General features: G+C 36.6%; 1 protein-coding gene across 1 annotated transcript; it reads right to left on the bottom strand.

Moving 5' to 3' along the window:
• Positions 1-401: 401 nt before the first annotated feature.
• Positions 402-12,545, bottom strand: LOC143886456 (calcium-dependent protein kinase 28-like). Its single transcript, XM_077390428.1, has 12 exons — positions 11,994-12,545; positions 9,267-9,397; positions 7,294-7,335; positions 6,962-7,073; positions 6,766-6,844; positions 6,442-6,611; positions 4,235-4,361; positions 3,743-3,858; positions 3,487-3,594; positions 2,221-2,283; positions 1,159-1,332; positions 402-968 (listed from the first exon to the last, which is right to left on the bottom strand). The coding sequence occupies exons 1-12, from the start codon at positions 12,324-12,326 to the stop codon at positions 804-806; spliced, it is 1,620 nt and encodes a 539-aa protein (XP_077246543.1). The 5' UTR covers positions 12,327-12,545; the 3' UTR covers positions 402-803.
• Between the last annotated feature and the right edge of the window lie 3,892 nt (positions 12,546-16,437).

Below are 16,437 nucleotides of genomic sequence, written 5' to 3'. Positions count from 1 at the left end.
TTTTGATTACTAGGGACACCCAGCGCCAGTGTATCAAGGGGGCCTTATGTACTAGACGTCAGAAAAATCCAGTGGGTTTGATTGCCCTGCGCTGGGGTACCCGGTGATCAAAAGGGGCGTAAATATCACTACCCTTCTTACAATTACAATAATTTTAGAAATGATATTGTTAAAGGTGCCTCAGTGTCCCATTTGCATATCAGATTAAATTAGAATTATCTTATTTAGAAATAAGAGTCAGAAGTCTCTGATTTAGCACTCAGATAGAGAACAAATAACAAATAAAGTTCAGATCTTCACACAGGAATTGTATGGTTCAGTGACACTAAAGAAGCCTTTGCATTCCAAGAGCAATCCACAACAATAAATAGAACACAAAAATGTTGAAGCACACAAGCATGGGAAGTGAAATCTGTACACCATATTTGCATTAAATATTTTGTAGTCACACATTACATTTGCAGAAAAGACAACAGCAGCCCCATTGCGCCAAAGGATGTACAACATGGAAGGAAGATTGACCAGAACCCCTGTTCTTGTAAAGCTAAACTGATTGTTTATGAAGAACTTTCATAGTGTAATTGGTCTTCACAAGCCCGCGGATTTCTGATCGATGGAAAATTGCCTTCTCCTTCCCACACGGCCGTCTCAATCGAAGATGGAAATAAACAAAAATGGGGTTGCAGGATTTGTAATCCAGTATATATAGGATCACAAGATTAATATCAGCTTTATCTCACTCCCCCTCCCCCAATATCCTCTTCAATTTCTTTCTCTCTCTCTTTAAATCACCCATTTATGATCTACGACTTCCGAGAATTTCGAAAACCAGTGGGGCTGGGTACATTGCGTGAGCTCAGGCTTGCAGTTCTCAGAAGTCTACGGAATTCTGACAAGCTTATCTTCCCATCTTTGTCAATGTCCGCTTCCTCGAGAAGTGGGTCTATCGAGCCCTTCAACCCTGTATGCTGCAAATAATTACCAATAGACTGTAAGAACATAATTTATGAAACTAATGTTTTTCACAAAAAAAACAACTTATTTCAAAATGGGTGCCACATAATCATTCTGTACCCATTTTGCATCCAGATGCCATGTATTTTTAGTGACCATTAAAATTAAATGAATGAGCATAAATTCATAATCAGTTTCCAATACCATTTTTAATTCCTCGGGCGTGATAAATCCATCTCTATCCACATCAAATTTCTCAAAAGCTGCCTGAGAGCGCTGCTGCCACTTTTCAGAGTCATGCTCTTGCAACTGATGCACGTGTAAAGCTGCTGCAACAAATTCTTCGAAGTCCACAAGCCCATCTGTGTTGCTATCCATCTGCCTCGATCAAACAGGTAGTGCTAATGTCAATCCTTCAAGTCATGATGTAAAATATCTGTTCTACGGGTCACAAAGTGAGGCAATGACCAGTATGCAGTATGTAGTATGTACATTAAAATCCTCATAAATAATATGCACTTCAGATTGAGGACTGTTTGGAACATCTATTGTCAGTATACATTCCTTAAACATGAAACTATAGAATCTACGGCAGTGTTTGTTAGGCACACATGGCAGAAGAGAGTAAAAATATTTATTTTTTTCCAGTGAGGAAAATATTGAATTTTTTTTTACAGTGGGATGATATCCACAGGGTCTACTCCAGGATAGTAATGCTGAATATGCAATGATTGTGGTATAAAAGTAAGGGCAGATAGTAGGTTGTGAAAACAGGATAATGATCTGACAACCCAATCAATAAAGCTGCTGGTCTGTGGAAATTAGAAAGTGTTAAGAAATTAGGGACCTTTGCCTCAAGATTGCCCCCCGCCTTCAGCACCTTGTTCGCTCAGTAAGTGGACAGGCACCCTTGCAAAAGACGGAGTAGATATGGATACTGTGGTGGAAAATATTGGGTTGGATTTGTTGTAGAGGGAGAGGAGATGTCATTAATCAAGGATGGACTTCTTACGTCAGTTGTCACATTCCCTCGAGTTGGAAATCAAAATTGTAAAAGGACTTCGTTTCCTTTTTTCTTATTTACTGTAGAAGTGTAAATGCAAAAAGTTTGAGATTCCAAAAATTGTGAATGCAGTGTTAAATTTCTAGAGTGATTGAATACTTAATTCAATAAATAAGACAATGAAACTAAGACTTAAATTATATGACAAATAAATACAAATACATGAAATATAAATGAGATGAGGTTCAGGGATATTGGCGTACCGCATGAAGAATCTCCAGAACACGTGGCTCCTTCATTTTCCAAGGAAGATCTTTTGCTAGAGCCTGCACGGTGACCAACACAATTATGATGATGAGAAAAGCAATACACCAAGATAGAACTTGTAGACAACAGTAGGTCCAAGACCTAGTCACTACCAAAACTAAATAATTATGTTCTCAATTCATGCATGGTTAGAACACAGCATAAAAAACTAAACCTAATTGCAGGTGAAATGAAACAAAAGGAACAGTTTAATTATAAGTTAATGCAGAGAAGAGAGCTCCTATCAAAGCATTTTTAGTGCAGAAATTTCCTACTAGGTGATAAAATAGACCATCTTTTATTATGAGTAGTTATGTATTACTTTGATATAATAGTCCCTGGGAAATTCGACTGGCAACCAACTCTACAATTTCACCAAGACTGCATCTAAAAATATAAAAGAGAAAAGAAATAGATCATACAATACTCCATTCTAACTGAGAAAATTTCCTAATACTGATCTCATATGCAGAGAAAGACCATTACAACCTCGAGCTATAACAGGAATAAACTTTCCTGAGACTTTATTCCTTCATTTACTCGTCAAAGAGTCACAAAGGAGCAAAAAATCATATGGAGAGACCTTCCACTGAACAATTAGATTCCATCTCTTTTCGTAAGGTGCATTCATAACAATTTAGCTGTTTGATACCTAACATTCATTTAAAAGGTAACACTGAGAAATGAAATCGATTTTATGCTTTGAGTGTACATAAGGCTATACTTTACAAGCCTATTCATGCAGGCCAAGGTAGGTTGCTGAAACAATAATATAGGATCTTTAGTAAAGTAGAGGAATGTGAAGATGAACACAAGGTATCGAACTATATATGCTTGAAATTGGGATCATTGGTTCCACTATTTAGGAGAATTGGCAACCAGGGTCCAAGTTTCATGCATCCCATAATAGATAAATGATGCACAAACTACTTTTGGTCAGCTGGAAACTAAAGAACCGAAATTAAGCAGAAAAGGAGAATCAGTTGAACCAAAATTAGTCATGCTGTGATACACTAAACATAAAGTCACTGCCAATATCAACAAACAACATGGAATTAATAAAAAAAATGAAAACTAAAAGGAAAATCCCCCAAAGTCAATGCTAGAACAGTAATCCAGTTCGAAAGCGCCATAAAACAAATGAACTGTATGGAAGGACCAATATAACTTATTGATAAAAGTAAATCACAATGTTCCACGAGGAGATTGTGAAGACGACATACTTGTCTCATTTCTTCAAGACTGATAGTGCCACTTCTATCCACGTCAATTGCATGAAACTGATCTTTGAGATCAGCAATTTCCTCTTCATTAAGTGTAGTTGCTAATGCCTTCACAAAATGCAAGAAACACCCAAATTAGAATCCACCCGACCTACTAAAAGATAAGTCACAAGAGAACTATTTAAGAGAAGTAATGATAATCAGAACAATGTTAAGTGCTCCCAGAATGAACTACAATGAAACATAAATTGTATACCCTTAGTGCAAATTGCTTCAAACGGCTGTATTTCACAAATTGGCGCATGTTGGATAGAACAGATATATCGACAGGGATTTCTGATGCATCTCCACCTTCTCTCACCCATGGATGTGCTACAAAAATAAGCATCAATCAGAAGATATTCCATAACACTTAAATATCAAATTAAAAGAGATAAAGCATGACCATAAAGTGCTCCAACACTATTAAGTTGAGGCTCGAGTTTCACTTAAATAAAAATCTTAACAAGCATATGTTATTGAAAACAATCATGGTTGGTTAACATAATAGAGATTCAAGTGTATTCTATTTATAATCGAAAATTTATCTCGAATAATTAGTTTAAGTCATCCAACAACTCATAACATGTATTCCTTAGATCATTTTACATTTTTACTAGCCAATAACAAGTTGCTTTACAATGCTTAATCATTTAAAGACCTCATTTCAAAAAAAAAAATCCTTTACAGACCCAAATTAGACACTTACACAAGGCTTGTGCCGCAGTCAGTCTTGCACGAGGATCCTTCACCAATAATTTCTTAACAAAGTCTTTGGCGCTGTTACTTATGCTTGGCCAGGGCTTCCTGCGGAAATCGGGTTTGTTCCTTAATACCTGCAAACCAACAACAGAGGAAGGAGGTTAGAGGGTCTATAATGATATAAACGATACTTTAACAAAGTACAATGCATGAAAATGTGACCGATGACAAACTAGCAGAACACAGCAATGAAAAACCACTCAGATTACATCCATTGCACTACACTGTACTCCACACATCTCAAAGGTTGACTTCCACCTATGCACCCATATCTATCCTTAAATATTTAATAGAAATAAAAATACAAGACTGCTATAATGGTATAATAAAGAACTTAGCAAAGTAAGATACACACAAATGTCACTTGCTGCAAAACTATCAGACCCTAGAGTTGGACGACTGTTCCAACTACATCCACTGCACCACACTGTACTCCATGCATCTCACGGGATGATTGAAGATGAACATCCATCTTTGATTCACTACTTTCCTTTTATTAGTTAATATAAATGGAAAGTATAAGATCATAATCCTGCCTATCCATAGCCATCTGGTTCCCAGTCAGTTTCATCGACAATTCACAGTTCACTATGTTATTAGTTAATTTTTTGAATGGTAATTCACCGTGCTATTAGTTCCTGGTGTATAAAGATAGAAATTGCCAATTGGGGTGGTGGATGCAATGGAGGCCGAGGTTCGTGCAGCTCATCAGGGCATTAAAATTTTGGCATAAAATAGTGTGGATAGCATGGTGGTTGAAGGGGACTCCTTAAATGTCATAGAGTGGCTTAGAGGGGTCCAAAAGCACCCTTGGAGGTTCCACAGATTCTTTGATGAGATTGGCGATTGCAAGAGATCTACGTCACTAGTCTTCAAGCATTTGCGTAGATTAGAAATGAGGTGGCCGATAGCTTGGCTAGATTAGGGGTGTCGAAAGAGTCCTTGGCTTTATTTGACTCTCTCCGCCCGTGACTTTATATTGTTCCCTCACTGTATTTTTTCTATGTTTTTTTCGCTTCTGTATTTTGACCATCTCAGTCTCTTTTTCTATGAAATTGGCGATCATTAAAAAAAAAAGGATAGAAATTGCCAAAACTAACCAACGAGATAGGTAAATCAGTTAGCAGCTTATGAACGACTAGAAGGAACGATAAACCGTGAAAAAATCGTAAAATTTTAATCGTAAAAATTTCATATATTCATGATAGGTCCAAGTTAAATGTATAACATGTTGAAGTTATTCTGAAATACCCTAAAATGAAAAGCTAGAACGCATGCACACACATATCCAGATATGTATGTTCTTAACATGCTATAGAATATAAGGTGGCATACACCGTGCATGGCTGCACCATCACACCCTCTTTTTCTTTTTCTTTTTTGAAAAAGTAGATTCACACCTTCAAATCTCAACCAAATATCAGGGGAAAACCTTGGTAAATCCACTAAAATCAGGATGATCCAAAATGTATAGCATCTTGGTAAAAAACTTATGACCATACAGCTGCTGTCGTAAGTCGTACGGCTTCCCTAGTTCATTATTTTGTCAGAAGTGTTCGTATTACTTTGTGTTATGCTTTAATACCAAGTAGAGAATGTATATATAGAAGTAGGAGATTGAGAAGGGAGGACAAAAGGATAGAAGAAAAAGGAACAATGACGAGATTAGGAAGAAAGTTAGGGTTAGATTACCCTCCAATCTTATTCATATAGAAATAACCAAAAATAACCACTATGCCCTTCTAGAGGTTATAATTCCAACTATGTCCCACATAATACAATATCTCAACATAGTTCATGTAATAACTGGGGAAACTTGAAAGACAAGCAGACGAACAGGCAGTCAATACGCTCATTAGCGCAATAGAAGTCTAATCAATAACGCTAAAAAAATCTAATCAATAACGCTAAAATATCAAATCATAATTTTAGTTGCAGTAATTATCATTAAAAGCTAGAGGCAAAAAATGGTCAAAACGTTGTTTGAATCATGTTACAGACTACCACCCTAAATGAGCAAACAGGAATTCAATTCAGTGTGATTTTCATTTCAAATAAGCAGCATATGTATAGCAAGCATGAAAATATTACTACAGAGAACTGGCCCAAAAAAGTGGCATGTATTTGTTATCTCAGAGTCGGAATGAACCATACCTCCTTGAATATTCCATCCTCTGTTTTATCCCAAAATGGGCGCCTTCCACAGAGCAAAATATATGTAATCACACCTATACTCCAAACATCGGATTGAGGACCAGACTTGCGTTTCAGTACTTCTGGTGCAACATAATAGGCACTACCAACGATATCGTGGAACTTCTTCCCTGCATTACGCCAGCATTATTTCAATAGTCACACATACAAGTTGTGAAAAGTTGTTACATACCTAAAACCATTGTTTTATTTTATTTTATTTTTGAGATCGACAAAGAGAAAAATATAAGCGAAAAAACCAAAAGAAAAGGTTGGTCAGCTAACCTGGCTTTATAAAGTCTGACAGACCAAAATCTGTGGCCTTAAGGGGTGAGTCCTCTTTTGTTGATTTGAAAAGAAAGTTCTGCACATTAAAAGTTAAACATCATAATCTTATATAGTAAGCAATAAATGGGAAACATTCATCTGTCTGTATCGCTATGACAAAAGTTTAAACATCTTTTTGTGATCTGATAATTACCTCAGGTTTCATGTCACGGTGTACCAAACCATGTAAGTGACATTGAGCTGCAACTTTGAGCATTTGACGCACTATAATTGCCGCATCTTTCTCTGTATAACGACTGTCCTTTCTGAATAAAAGGAATCACTTTCAGAATCAGTATTTCTGGAGATCTTCATAAGCTAATACTCAAATGAAATTAATATGGCAGAGCCACAAATACTATTGAGCTCAATATCTAAATTGAGTAAAATAACAAAAATATCAAAGGAATAAATTTCAGAATCAGTATATCAGGAGATCTTCTTAAGCTAATAAGCAAAAAGAAAGGATGGGTCGAGCGATCTTACTTGGCCAATATACGGTCCAGTAGTTCGCCACCCTCACATAACCTGATAAGAAACACATAAAAAATGGATTACCACACTAACAACAGTATCACCCTATTTTTAACTACTTTGATCAAAGTAGGCATTAGAAAGCACAACAAACCCATAGAATTATAAGAAAAATGCCATGTAATTCATTCTTTTTTCAGAAATACATGACCTTCATCCAATGGCTTTAACTTTTAAACAGTAAGACACCAGAAAGTAAACTACAGAGAAAAACTCCCAATCAAACAGGTGGCAACATGAATCCTACACTAATAGTGCAGATGTTGCTGATGAAGATTAGTCGGAACTGATAAACACTTGCTCTCTGCATTTTTAACGGATAATTCTGTTTTACTGACATAAAATACTAAACATAATCTCGTGATTCAGATTTTCCTTTTCTGCCGAATCAGTATGAGATAAAGGACCCAAATATGTACAGTAATTGGGGCCATTTCTTTGGTGGTCCACAACAATAGCATAAATTCCCTGCAGGTGCAACACTGAATGGAGACGCCACCCCGTCCTCGCAATGAAGGCCTGCAAATACCCTGTAGGGTAATTTGATCTCTGTGGATCAGCAATGGTGGACCAGTCTTGTGGTGCCCAGATCATCACATGCGCCATGTGCACAGTGGAAGAGTAAAGGCCCAAAATGGTAGGGAGACGAAGCCCCATAGCAAACCAAAGCATAATAAGGAACATAAACTAAAATCCCAAAAATAGTCTCTCTTTTGCCCTTGCTTAAATGAACTCATCTTCATTCCCATATATTAGTATGACATGCAAAAGGAATATGATTTCAGTAAGTTTGTAGCCTTGGTGAAGTAAACGAACTTCATAAGCATTCATTTAAAAAAAATGAACTTCATAATCATAACTATTAAATACTTTTTGCATCAAAATCTTATGGCTGCTATATTTTCAAAAAAGGTCTGTGGAGATAACCAGAATCAAGATCCATGGGAAAATTTCACGGTTCTCTAACTCTAAACCTGGTATAAACTTGAAGTCCAGATTTCACAAACAAACATATGTGCCTTAATTTGATCGATCATTCCTAAAGAGGCATCACGCAGTAAATTGGGTTAGGTCATTTCCTTAGTAGTTCATTTTGACGCTCTTCTACATCTTGCCTACAACCTTTAGGGGTGGTTATTCGGTTATAACCGAACCGAAATAACCGAAATTTGATAACCGAAATAATTTCAGTTATCAAATTTCGGTAATCGAAACCAAACCGAAATTTTTAAAAACCGAACCGATTCGGTTATTCAGTTATAACCGAATAACCGAATAGTGGGAGAAAAAGGGGGAAAAAAGCAAAATCTTGGTTTCGATCGGAGGGCTAGGATCATCCAATCGAAATGATTTTTTGAGCACAACCTAATTAAGTTGTGATCAATCAAATGGACTGTTTTGATCATCCTACGGAGTGGCCATATAGCACTTTTTTTTGAAAAAATAATGGTTTTTATCATAATTTCGGTTATTTCGGTTAACCGAATTTTTTTTTTGAGATAACTGAAACGAAATAACCGAATTTCCAACAAAAAAAAAACCGAAACCGAACCGAACCGACCGAACCAATTCGGTTCGGTTATTCGGTTTTAACAGAATAATGAACAGCCCTAACAACCTCAACAGGCCAGCCTAGTATTGTATAATGCTTGAACTGGACTAGAACAAGGCAAAATGGCTTTGAACTTAAATTACTGATTTAGTTGAGAACACAATAGATGTTCTCACATAAAAAAATCAGGATTTCTTTCACATGGTCAATAAATAAAGTATGAAAGATACAGAAAACAAGCTTCGACCTAAATGACGATGGAAGGAGCAATATTAACCATCCAGTCCACAAAATAAAATTTTACGTAGAATGATTGTATAGAAGACAAATACTTAACAGTTAACAACCAAAACCTTAAAGGGATAAAACTTACTCCATAACTATAAAAACATAAGAATCATCTTCAAATGCGTTGTGGAATTGGACAACATTCTCGTGGCCTGTCAGGGCATGTAGTATCTTGACCTCTCGCTTAACATCCTCAACAGCAATAGGAAGGATCATCTGCCACCAAACAGAAACAACCTTTCAAAACATGAAAAACAAATACTTCACGAGAAATGACCACAGCAACAGCAAAGATAGCCATGATGGGGGGCTTTCTTTTAAATGCTTTGGACAAAGTAATCTATCTTACAGAATGAGGTGGAACTTCGTGCCATTCACTAAGGGAATAAGTTGCTATAGAATGAGGATTTGAATAGGGTGGTGGTGGAAGGGGATTCTCTAAATGTCATTAGGTGGCTTAGAGATTCCCATAGTGTACCTTGGAGATTCACCGCATTTTTTGACAAGATGTAGGATAGAATGGGATCTTCCTCGATCTCCTTCAACCACATTAGGCGGTCAGCAAATGGAGAGGCTGACAAACTTGCTAGAGAGGGAGTCCCAAGGGAAAGAATCGAGTTATTCAATTATCTTCCTCCCTAGTCTTTTATCTCTGTAATTATTTTTGTTTGTTGGAGCATGTTCTCTGGTCCCCTCTTTTTGTTTTTTTGCTGTACCTTTAGGGACCCCCTCAGTCTCTTTCGTTTTAATGAATTCTCATTTGCCATTAAAAAAAAGTAATCTAGCTTACAATGGGATACCAGGAATTGCCAATACAACTTAAGTGGAGTTGTTGTGTTAGGGGCAGGAATTAAGATCTTAGTGGAAATGGAATCTCGTCAGTGTAAATTGAAGAGGACTCCCTTAAAATCATAAAATATCACAAGGTAGGTGGTCATAGCAGTCAAAGCTTCCTTCACATTCATGCCTAAGTTACTAAAGATGGATCAGATATAATCACCCAGCACTGTTTACCAGGTTTCCTATATTCATGGAGAATGAGATCACAAAGCAGAAAAGCTATCAAATAAGGTGGTACAAAGCACAAATCATAGATCTAGAGCTATATGTCAAACTTTGTAGATTATGTTCTTGGAGCCTTCATGGCGCATTTCTTATATTTTTTAGACTTAAAGAAACCTTCACTTCATAAACAATAATAATAATAATAACAAAAACAACAATAGGAATATTAAGATCAAGGATAATAATAATTATTATTAGTGGGTTGTCGTGAATATGCTATTCACCGGTGAGTCAAGGGAATAGCTAAGGAGGACATGTGACATCTATTGCATTAGTGTCTTTCAAGAGGAAACTTTGTCTCCCAGTTGGTCTCCTCCTCTAATTGATTCCTTTAAGCTGAATTTTGATGGTTCTAGGTCAGGAATCCGACTCCGATTGGGATTGGTAGAATTACTAGAGATCACTTTGGTGGGCTAGGGTAGCTTATCTAGGCCCTATCGGGTTAAAGGAATCAAAAGAGGCTGAGTTGGAGCTCAACCCTTTGATTGTGGACAGAATGTGATTAGATGGCTGAAATCCAAAGGGGAATATCCTTGAGATTTGCAGACGTCACTAAGTCCTGAATCAGAAGATCAAAGGTTTCATTTCATCATGTTAGACAATCGGCAAACATGGTCGCAGATGATATAGCTTGGGGTTCCTAGAGAAGCTATGACTATTTCCCGAGTCTTATACTATTTATTCTGCTCTTTGAGTTTCATGTTCCGATGTTCCTTTTCTCTGTGTTCTCCCTTGAGACCATCTCATTCTTGTTGTTATAGAGTCATTTTCTTCATAATAAAGCTCAACATTCAAATAATAATAATAATAACAGCAACGACAACAACAATAAATAAGAACAATGCCACAACTTTTCATTGTTATTTTGATGGTGGCAATTTTATAGTCATTCTAATCTTCTAATATTTCCTTTTTCCTTTTATAACAATCCACAAGAAGAAAGTTCATTAACCAAATGTCATATTACAAGAAGGATCTTTTGAAGATCAATGCTTATAAACAAAGCTCTTGAAGCTCCTCACCTTATTGGTGATATCAACAGACAACAAAAAACAATAGGATTATTGACCTTCACAAATCACGTGCCATGATGTCACCACCAGCATTACACCTAATGATTGCAAAGAATTTAACTACAGAGTATAATTACTCAAGAATTAATAATTTGGTACAACCCAAAGACAACAAAAGGAAATAACTTTGATATAAATCGAATCCTAGTTCCAAAATCTGAATCTGTGGTCAAATATTTCAAAGAAAAGATAACATGTGTTACAATTACTGGGTGAAACAATAAATCCAATCAAGTATCTTGACGTGTTAGAGGCAAGGTTCTATGTCCTCCTCTTGTAACTATTTTTTCTTATTAATAAAATTTCAGGTATCTCAAAATCCGGGTTAAAAAAATCCACTCAAGTATCTAAAAATCCTATAAAAGCAACAAGAATTTGAGACTTAAAAGATTGAATTCCATGATCTAAAAAAACATTACCCCTCAGAATCAACCAAAATAGTTCTCCAAACCAAATTGTTTCGTATGGTAAACCAAAAACAACAATCAAAACATCAATCAACATCCAAACCATCAAAACAAACAAATCCAACAGAAATAAACCATAAAAATCAGAACCCAATTGAAGAAACAAACGAATTGCTGGCAAAGACAAACAATCAAAACAATCCAAATCAAAATCTCAGCAAATAAGTCACCAATTGCAACAAAATTCAAAACCCAATACGAGAATACCTTATTCTTCTCAATCCTCTTAACCGCCACGCGATCCCCATTCGCCTTATCAGTGGCCACATAGGTATAACCAAACTGTCCATGCCCTAACAACTTTCCAATAGTATACTTCTTATCAAAATCCTTAGCATATCCAAAATCAGTCCTTTTTCCACATGGAATTGCACCACTAGAATGTTTGACATGCCTCTTATCCTTCTGATTTTGCTGTTTGGATTGAATCTTAGAGTTTTGGTTTTTCTGCTGAATTTGTTGGCTTGTTGAAGGCTTGTTGTTATCTTTGTTATTGCTGGATGAACCACTGACCTTTGTGGTAGAGAGACAGAGGCCCATGATTGGTAAAAAGAGTGTGTTGGATTTGGAGGGGAAACCATGAAATTAATAAAAAGGGGAGAGGGAGAGATTGAATGGAGGAAGGAAGGTTTGAAGAAAATAGAAGGAAGAAGGGTAGAAAGAGGAGATGGAGGTGGTCAAAGAGAAGAATTTTTTTGAAGGAGAGAGGAAGAGAGGCCTTGGAGAACCTACCTCTCTCTCTCTCTCTCTCTCTCTCTCTCTCTCTCTCTCTCCTGTTGAAAATGAAATTTTGCACTTTTTACTTTCTTTTTGTTTTATGCTTTTTTTAATCCTTTTTGCTATGTTTGGTTGCCAGGTTTTTTTTGTGCCTGGGAGTTTTGTGGGAGAGTAAGTTAAATTTTGGTCCCATCCCATGTTTGGTTGCCTTTTAGCACTAGGTTTATTTTAATCCCACTCTTGTAATGATTACTTGTGGGGTGAATTTTTTAATCCCACTTTTGTAATGATTGCCTTTTCATCCCATCCCAAGATAACCCCAGGAACCAAAATAAACTCAGGAACCAAAAATAAGCTTGAGAAGAATTTTTTTCTACCCAACAGTTCAAGCAACCAAACAAAGGTTTTTTTTTCTCCCACCATATCTCCCAGGGTATTTTTTTCTCCCACATAACCAAACATGGGATTTTTATTTTACCAGGATACTTCCAGGACTCTTTTTTTCCCACCTATCTCCCAGGGTATTTTTTTCTCCCACATAACTCCCGGGAACAAAAAAAACCCGCCAACCAAACAGAGCATTTAAGACAATTTTTTTTGGTGGCAAATGATATCAGCACAACAATATTTTTGATATCTTCACTAACTCATCTTATCTTTTGGGTGCTGATATTAGCACTACTTTTTTTGATAATTGCACTAACTTACCTTGTCTTTTCCTTTTTAAATTACTTCTGAGAGGTTTTTTTTGGAATTGTTTGTTACTACTTGACGGATCGTTACGTAGTAAAAGGCAAGGCAAGGTGAGTCAGTGCGATTTCCAAAACATGGTAGTGCAAATATCATTGGCCTATCTTTTTATTATTTCCGTTTGGTTGCCGGTATTTATTTGGTTCTTGGGACTTCTGTGGAACAAAAAACTTCCTGGGAGATTGGTGGGAAAAAAAACTCCCTGGAAGTATCCCGGTAAAATAAAAATCCCATGTTTGGTTGACTGGATTATGGTGGGAAAAAAAATCCCAGTAAAATAAAAATCCCATGTTTGGTTGCTTGAACTGTTGAGAAGAAAAATGTACTTTTAGTTATTTTTGTTCCTCGGATCTCGTCCGGGATTATTTTGGTTCCTTGGATTTTTTTTTTCCAGCTATGGGTTTCGTGCGGGGTTATTTTGGTTCGTGGGATTTTTTTGGGCCCACTATATAACCAGCAGCCAAACGTGGGTTTCCTGCGGAAATTCCACATAAGTCCCAAGAACCAAAAAAATTCCGGCATCCAAACGGTCATGTGCCCCACGTTCGATTAAACTCTCATTTGAGACCTTTGTTCTGTCAAAGGTCATTGCAGTTCCCAAAAGCTCTCACAAGCCAATTTAAAAAAAAGACAATGTGGGTTTGTGCAATTATTAAAGCATGGTTGTGTTGGTATCATTTTTTTTTTTTTTTACAGTACCAAATGTGTGTTACCGGAGTTTTTTATATGGTGCCAATATTTTTATATGGTGTCCTAAAAATAATTTCTATTGGATGATCCTTGCCCTCCTATCTATAGAGGAACTGTATATTATGGAAACCTTTATAGATCGGAGGGTTGGGATCATACTATGAAAATGATGCGTTTGGGACAACCTATTTAAATGGATGGTTTAGATCATCCTATGGTGTAGGCCGAAGTTCTTTTTTGAAAAGTACTGGACTATTCGAGCTTACAGTTGCACCATATAAAATCTCGTCTTGTTGATGTATTCTTGGAAAAGCCTATGGCCCACATCTGAACGTTGATCTGACCGTTGATAATGTTGGTCATCACTCTAACAATCCATAACATAAAAACAACGAATCTAAACCATCTGATCTTTGCAGTTATTTTCCGCTGTTTATTTGTAAGTGAACAAGTTCATCTTTAACTTAACCATCCACTTTGTCTGTGCCGCATGAATCGTGTGGCTAAGATCTGTTATCAATTTCTAAGCTACAATCAATACACATGCGCCCACCAGATCAACGGCCATCAATTTTGGAAATGTCTGCAAATTCTTGATCGTTCACTTTCATTAGCAAATCTCCTCCATTTTTTTTGGCTACATATCGGCACTCTTGTTTTAATAATTGCATAAGCTCAGCTTGTCTATTCTGTTTTAATTGGCTTTTGAGAGCTTTTTGGAACTGTAATAACCTTTGCCAACTGTTTAAATAATAAAGGACAAGATAAGTTAGTACAATTATGAAACAATAGTAGTTCTTAGTATCAAAATCCTTTTTTTTCTAATTATGAAATTTTGGAAAAGAAAAACTTTTCCAAAATTTAACGCTTTTCCATTGTTTTAATGCCTTTAATTTATGAGAAAAGCGTTCCTGCGCGCAGGACCTTCCCTGTGCTTAAGTGGCTTAAAAAGCCTCCAATTATTCACTTTCTGTGGACCCCGCAAAGGTGGACCTGTTATACGAACCAATGGGAGGCCTTTTAAGCCGTTTAAGTGCTGGGAGCTCCTTGTGCAGCTTCGCAGGAACACTTTCCTGTTAATTTATAACCATATCCCTAAATTGGGAGTTGCTAGCCACTTTCTTGAGCCATTTCGTGCCTGGCTTTTGCATGTGATGACAGCCACACATGTTGACTTTTGGGCAGACAAAATGGCTTTCCGCGAAAGTGGCTAGCAAATCCCCTAAAATTTATCATTTCCCTCCGAGCTGTAAAAAAAATAAAAATCCTCAAGAGATATTTTTCTTGCAATCCAAACAGGGCCTAGCCATTTTCCAGCATTTCCATCCACCCCTTTTGTTTTTTTCCTAAAAAATGACTATTTCTCAAGAACAGACAGTAAGAAGAAGCTGGAAATGCTTAATTATTGGAAAAGACAAACAAAATGGATTGGAAATATCCTTTCCCTTGTTTTTTGGGCTTTCCACGACAAGGGGCGTATATTCCGATGTGAAGTGGGAGAGGTAAGAGGTTGACCCGGTCTTTCTTTCTATATTCTTTTCATTTGTTAGTCTTTCCTCTAACAAAAAAAATCTTCTCTTGTATGACAACTAAAAAAAGCTAGATGTTTGTTCTACAGTTCCTTGAAGCTATCAACAACCAATGAAAAAAGTATTTTAATATGTGTGGAGTGTCATTATCAAAACACGGGAGTGACGAAATGATTCCTTTCAGAATGATAGAAATATAAAGAATTGGATAACAATAAGGATCAATTACCAGTTGGGAACAAAAATTAGGTGAAATTATCAACATGACCCATGCTTTTCAAAAATTATCAACGGGGGACAAAATATGTCTTGTCATTAAAAGCTGGACGAAAATGCCTTTTTCTTAAGCAACACGTTTTGCTTTTCCACTTTTCCATCTTCTCCCTTCTTTCCCTCTTTTTTTTTTTCACTTTTTCATTTTCAACTTTGTTTTTTTCTACATTACCAGTCATCTTCCTCATCATTTTAGCCACCATTAGAGGAGGGAAAGCTCGAAAACTTGAAACGTGAGTTCATTCCCATCTCTCTCTATATCTAGGTTTTGTTTTTCATTTGTTGTAGGGTTTTGTATTTCTCCTTCTCCCTTTCAATGGAGGATGAGGAAGATGAACCGTACGGTAGAAAGAAAAAAACGTGAAAATGAACGAGTGAAAAAAAAACAGGAAGTAAAAACGTGTTTATAAGGGACTTGATAAGCCCATTCGGAATTTGGTAACCCCATTTTGATACTGGATAACCCCAACCCCAGAGACTTGAAAACCCCCTTCCAAAACTCCAGTACCCTTGGGCAATTTTAAGGGACTTGATAAGCCCATTCGTAAATTGGTAACCCCATTTTGATACTAGATAACCCCAATCCCAAATACTTGAAAACCCCCTTCCAAAACTCTAGTACCCTCGGCCAATTTTCAGGGACTTGATAAGCCCATTCTGAAATTGGTAACCCCATTTTGATACCTGATAAC

Source organism: Tasmannia lanceolata, unplaced genomic scaffold (genome assembly GCF_043159265.1).
Source record: "Tasmannia lanceolata isolate RefF3 unplaced genomic scaffold, GAP_Taslan_0.1 ptg000011l, whole genome shotgun sequence".
NCBI classification, from domain to species: domain Eukaryota; kingdom Viridiplantae; phylum Streptophyta; class Magnoliopsida; order Canellales; family Winteraceae; genus Tasmannia; species Tasmannia lanceolata.
The sequence above is the reverse complement of the archived record's forward strand: the minus strand, read 5'-3'. Positions and strand labels throughout refer to the sequence as shown.

What these genes read in the sequence shown, in the direction of transcription:
- LOC143886456 (XM_077390428.1), bottom strand. Translation starts at nt 12,326, where the DNA reads ATGGGCCTCTGTCTCTCTACCACAAAGGTCAGTGGTTCATCCAGCAAT. An exon ending in TATGTTTTTATAGTTATGGA is followed by an intron (nt 7,336 to 9,266) that starts GTAAGTTTTATC and finishes GTTTCTTATCAG; the next exon opens with GTTATGTGAGGGTGGCGAAC. An exon ending in GACTGCGGCACAAGCCTTGT is followed by an intron (nt 3,859 to 4,234) that starts GTAAGTGTCTAA and finishes TTATTTTTGTAG; the next exon opens with CACATCCATGGGTGAGAGAA.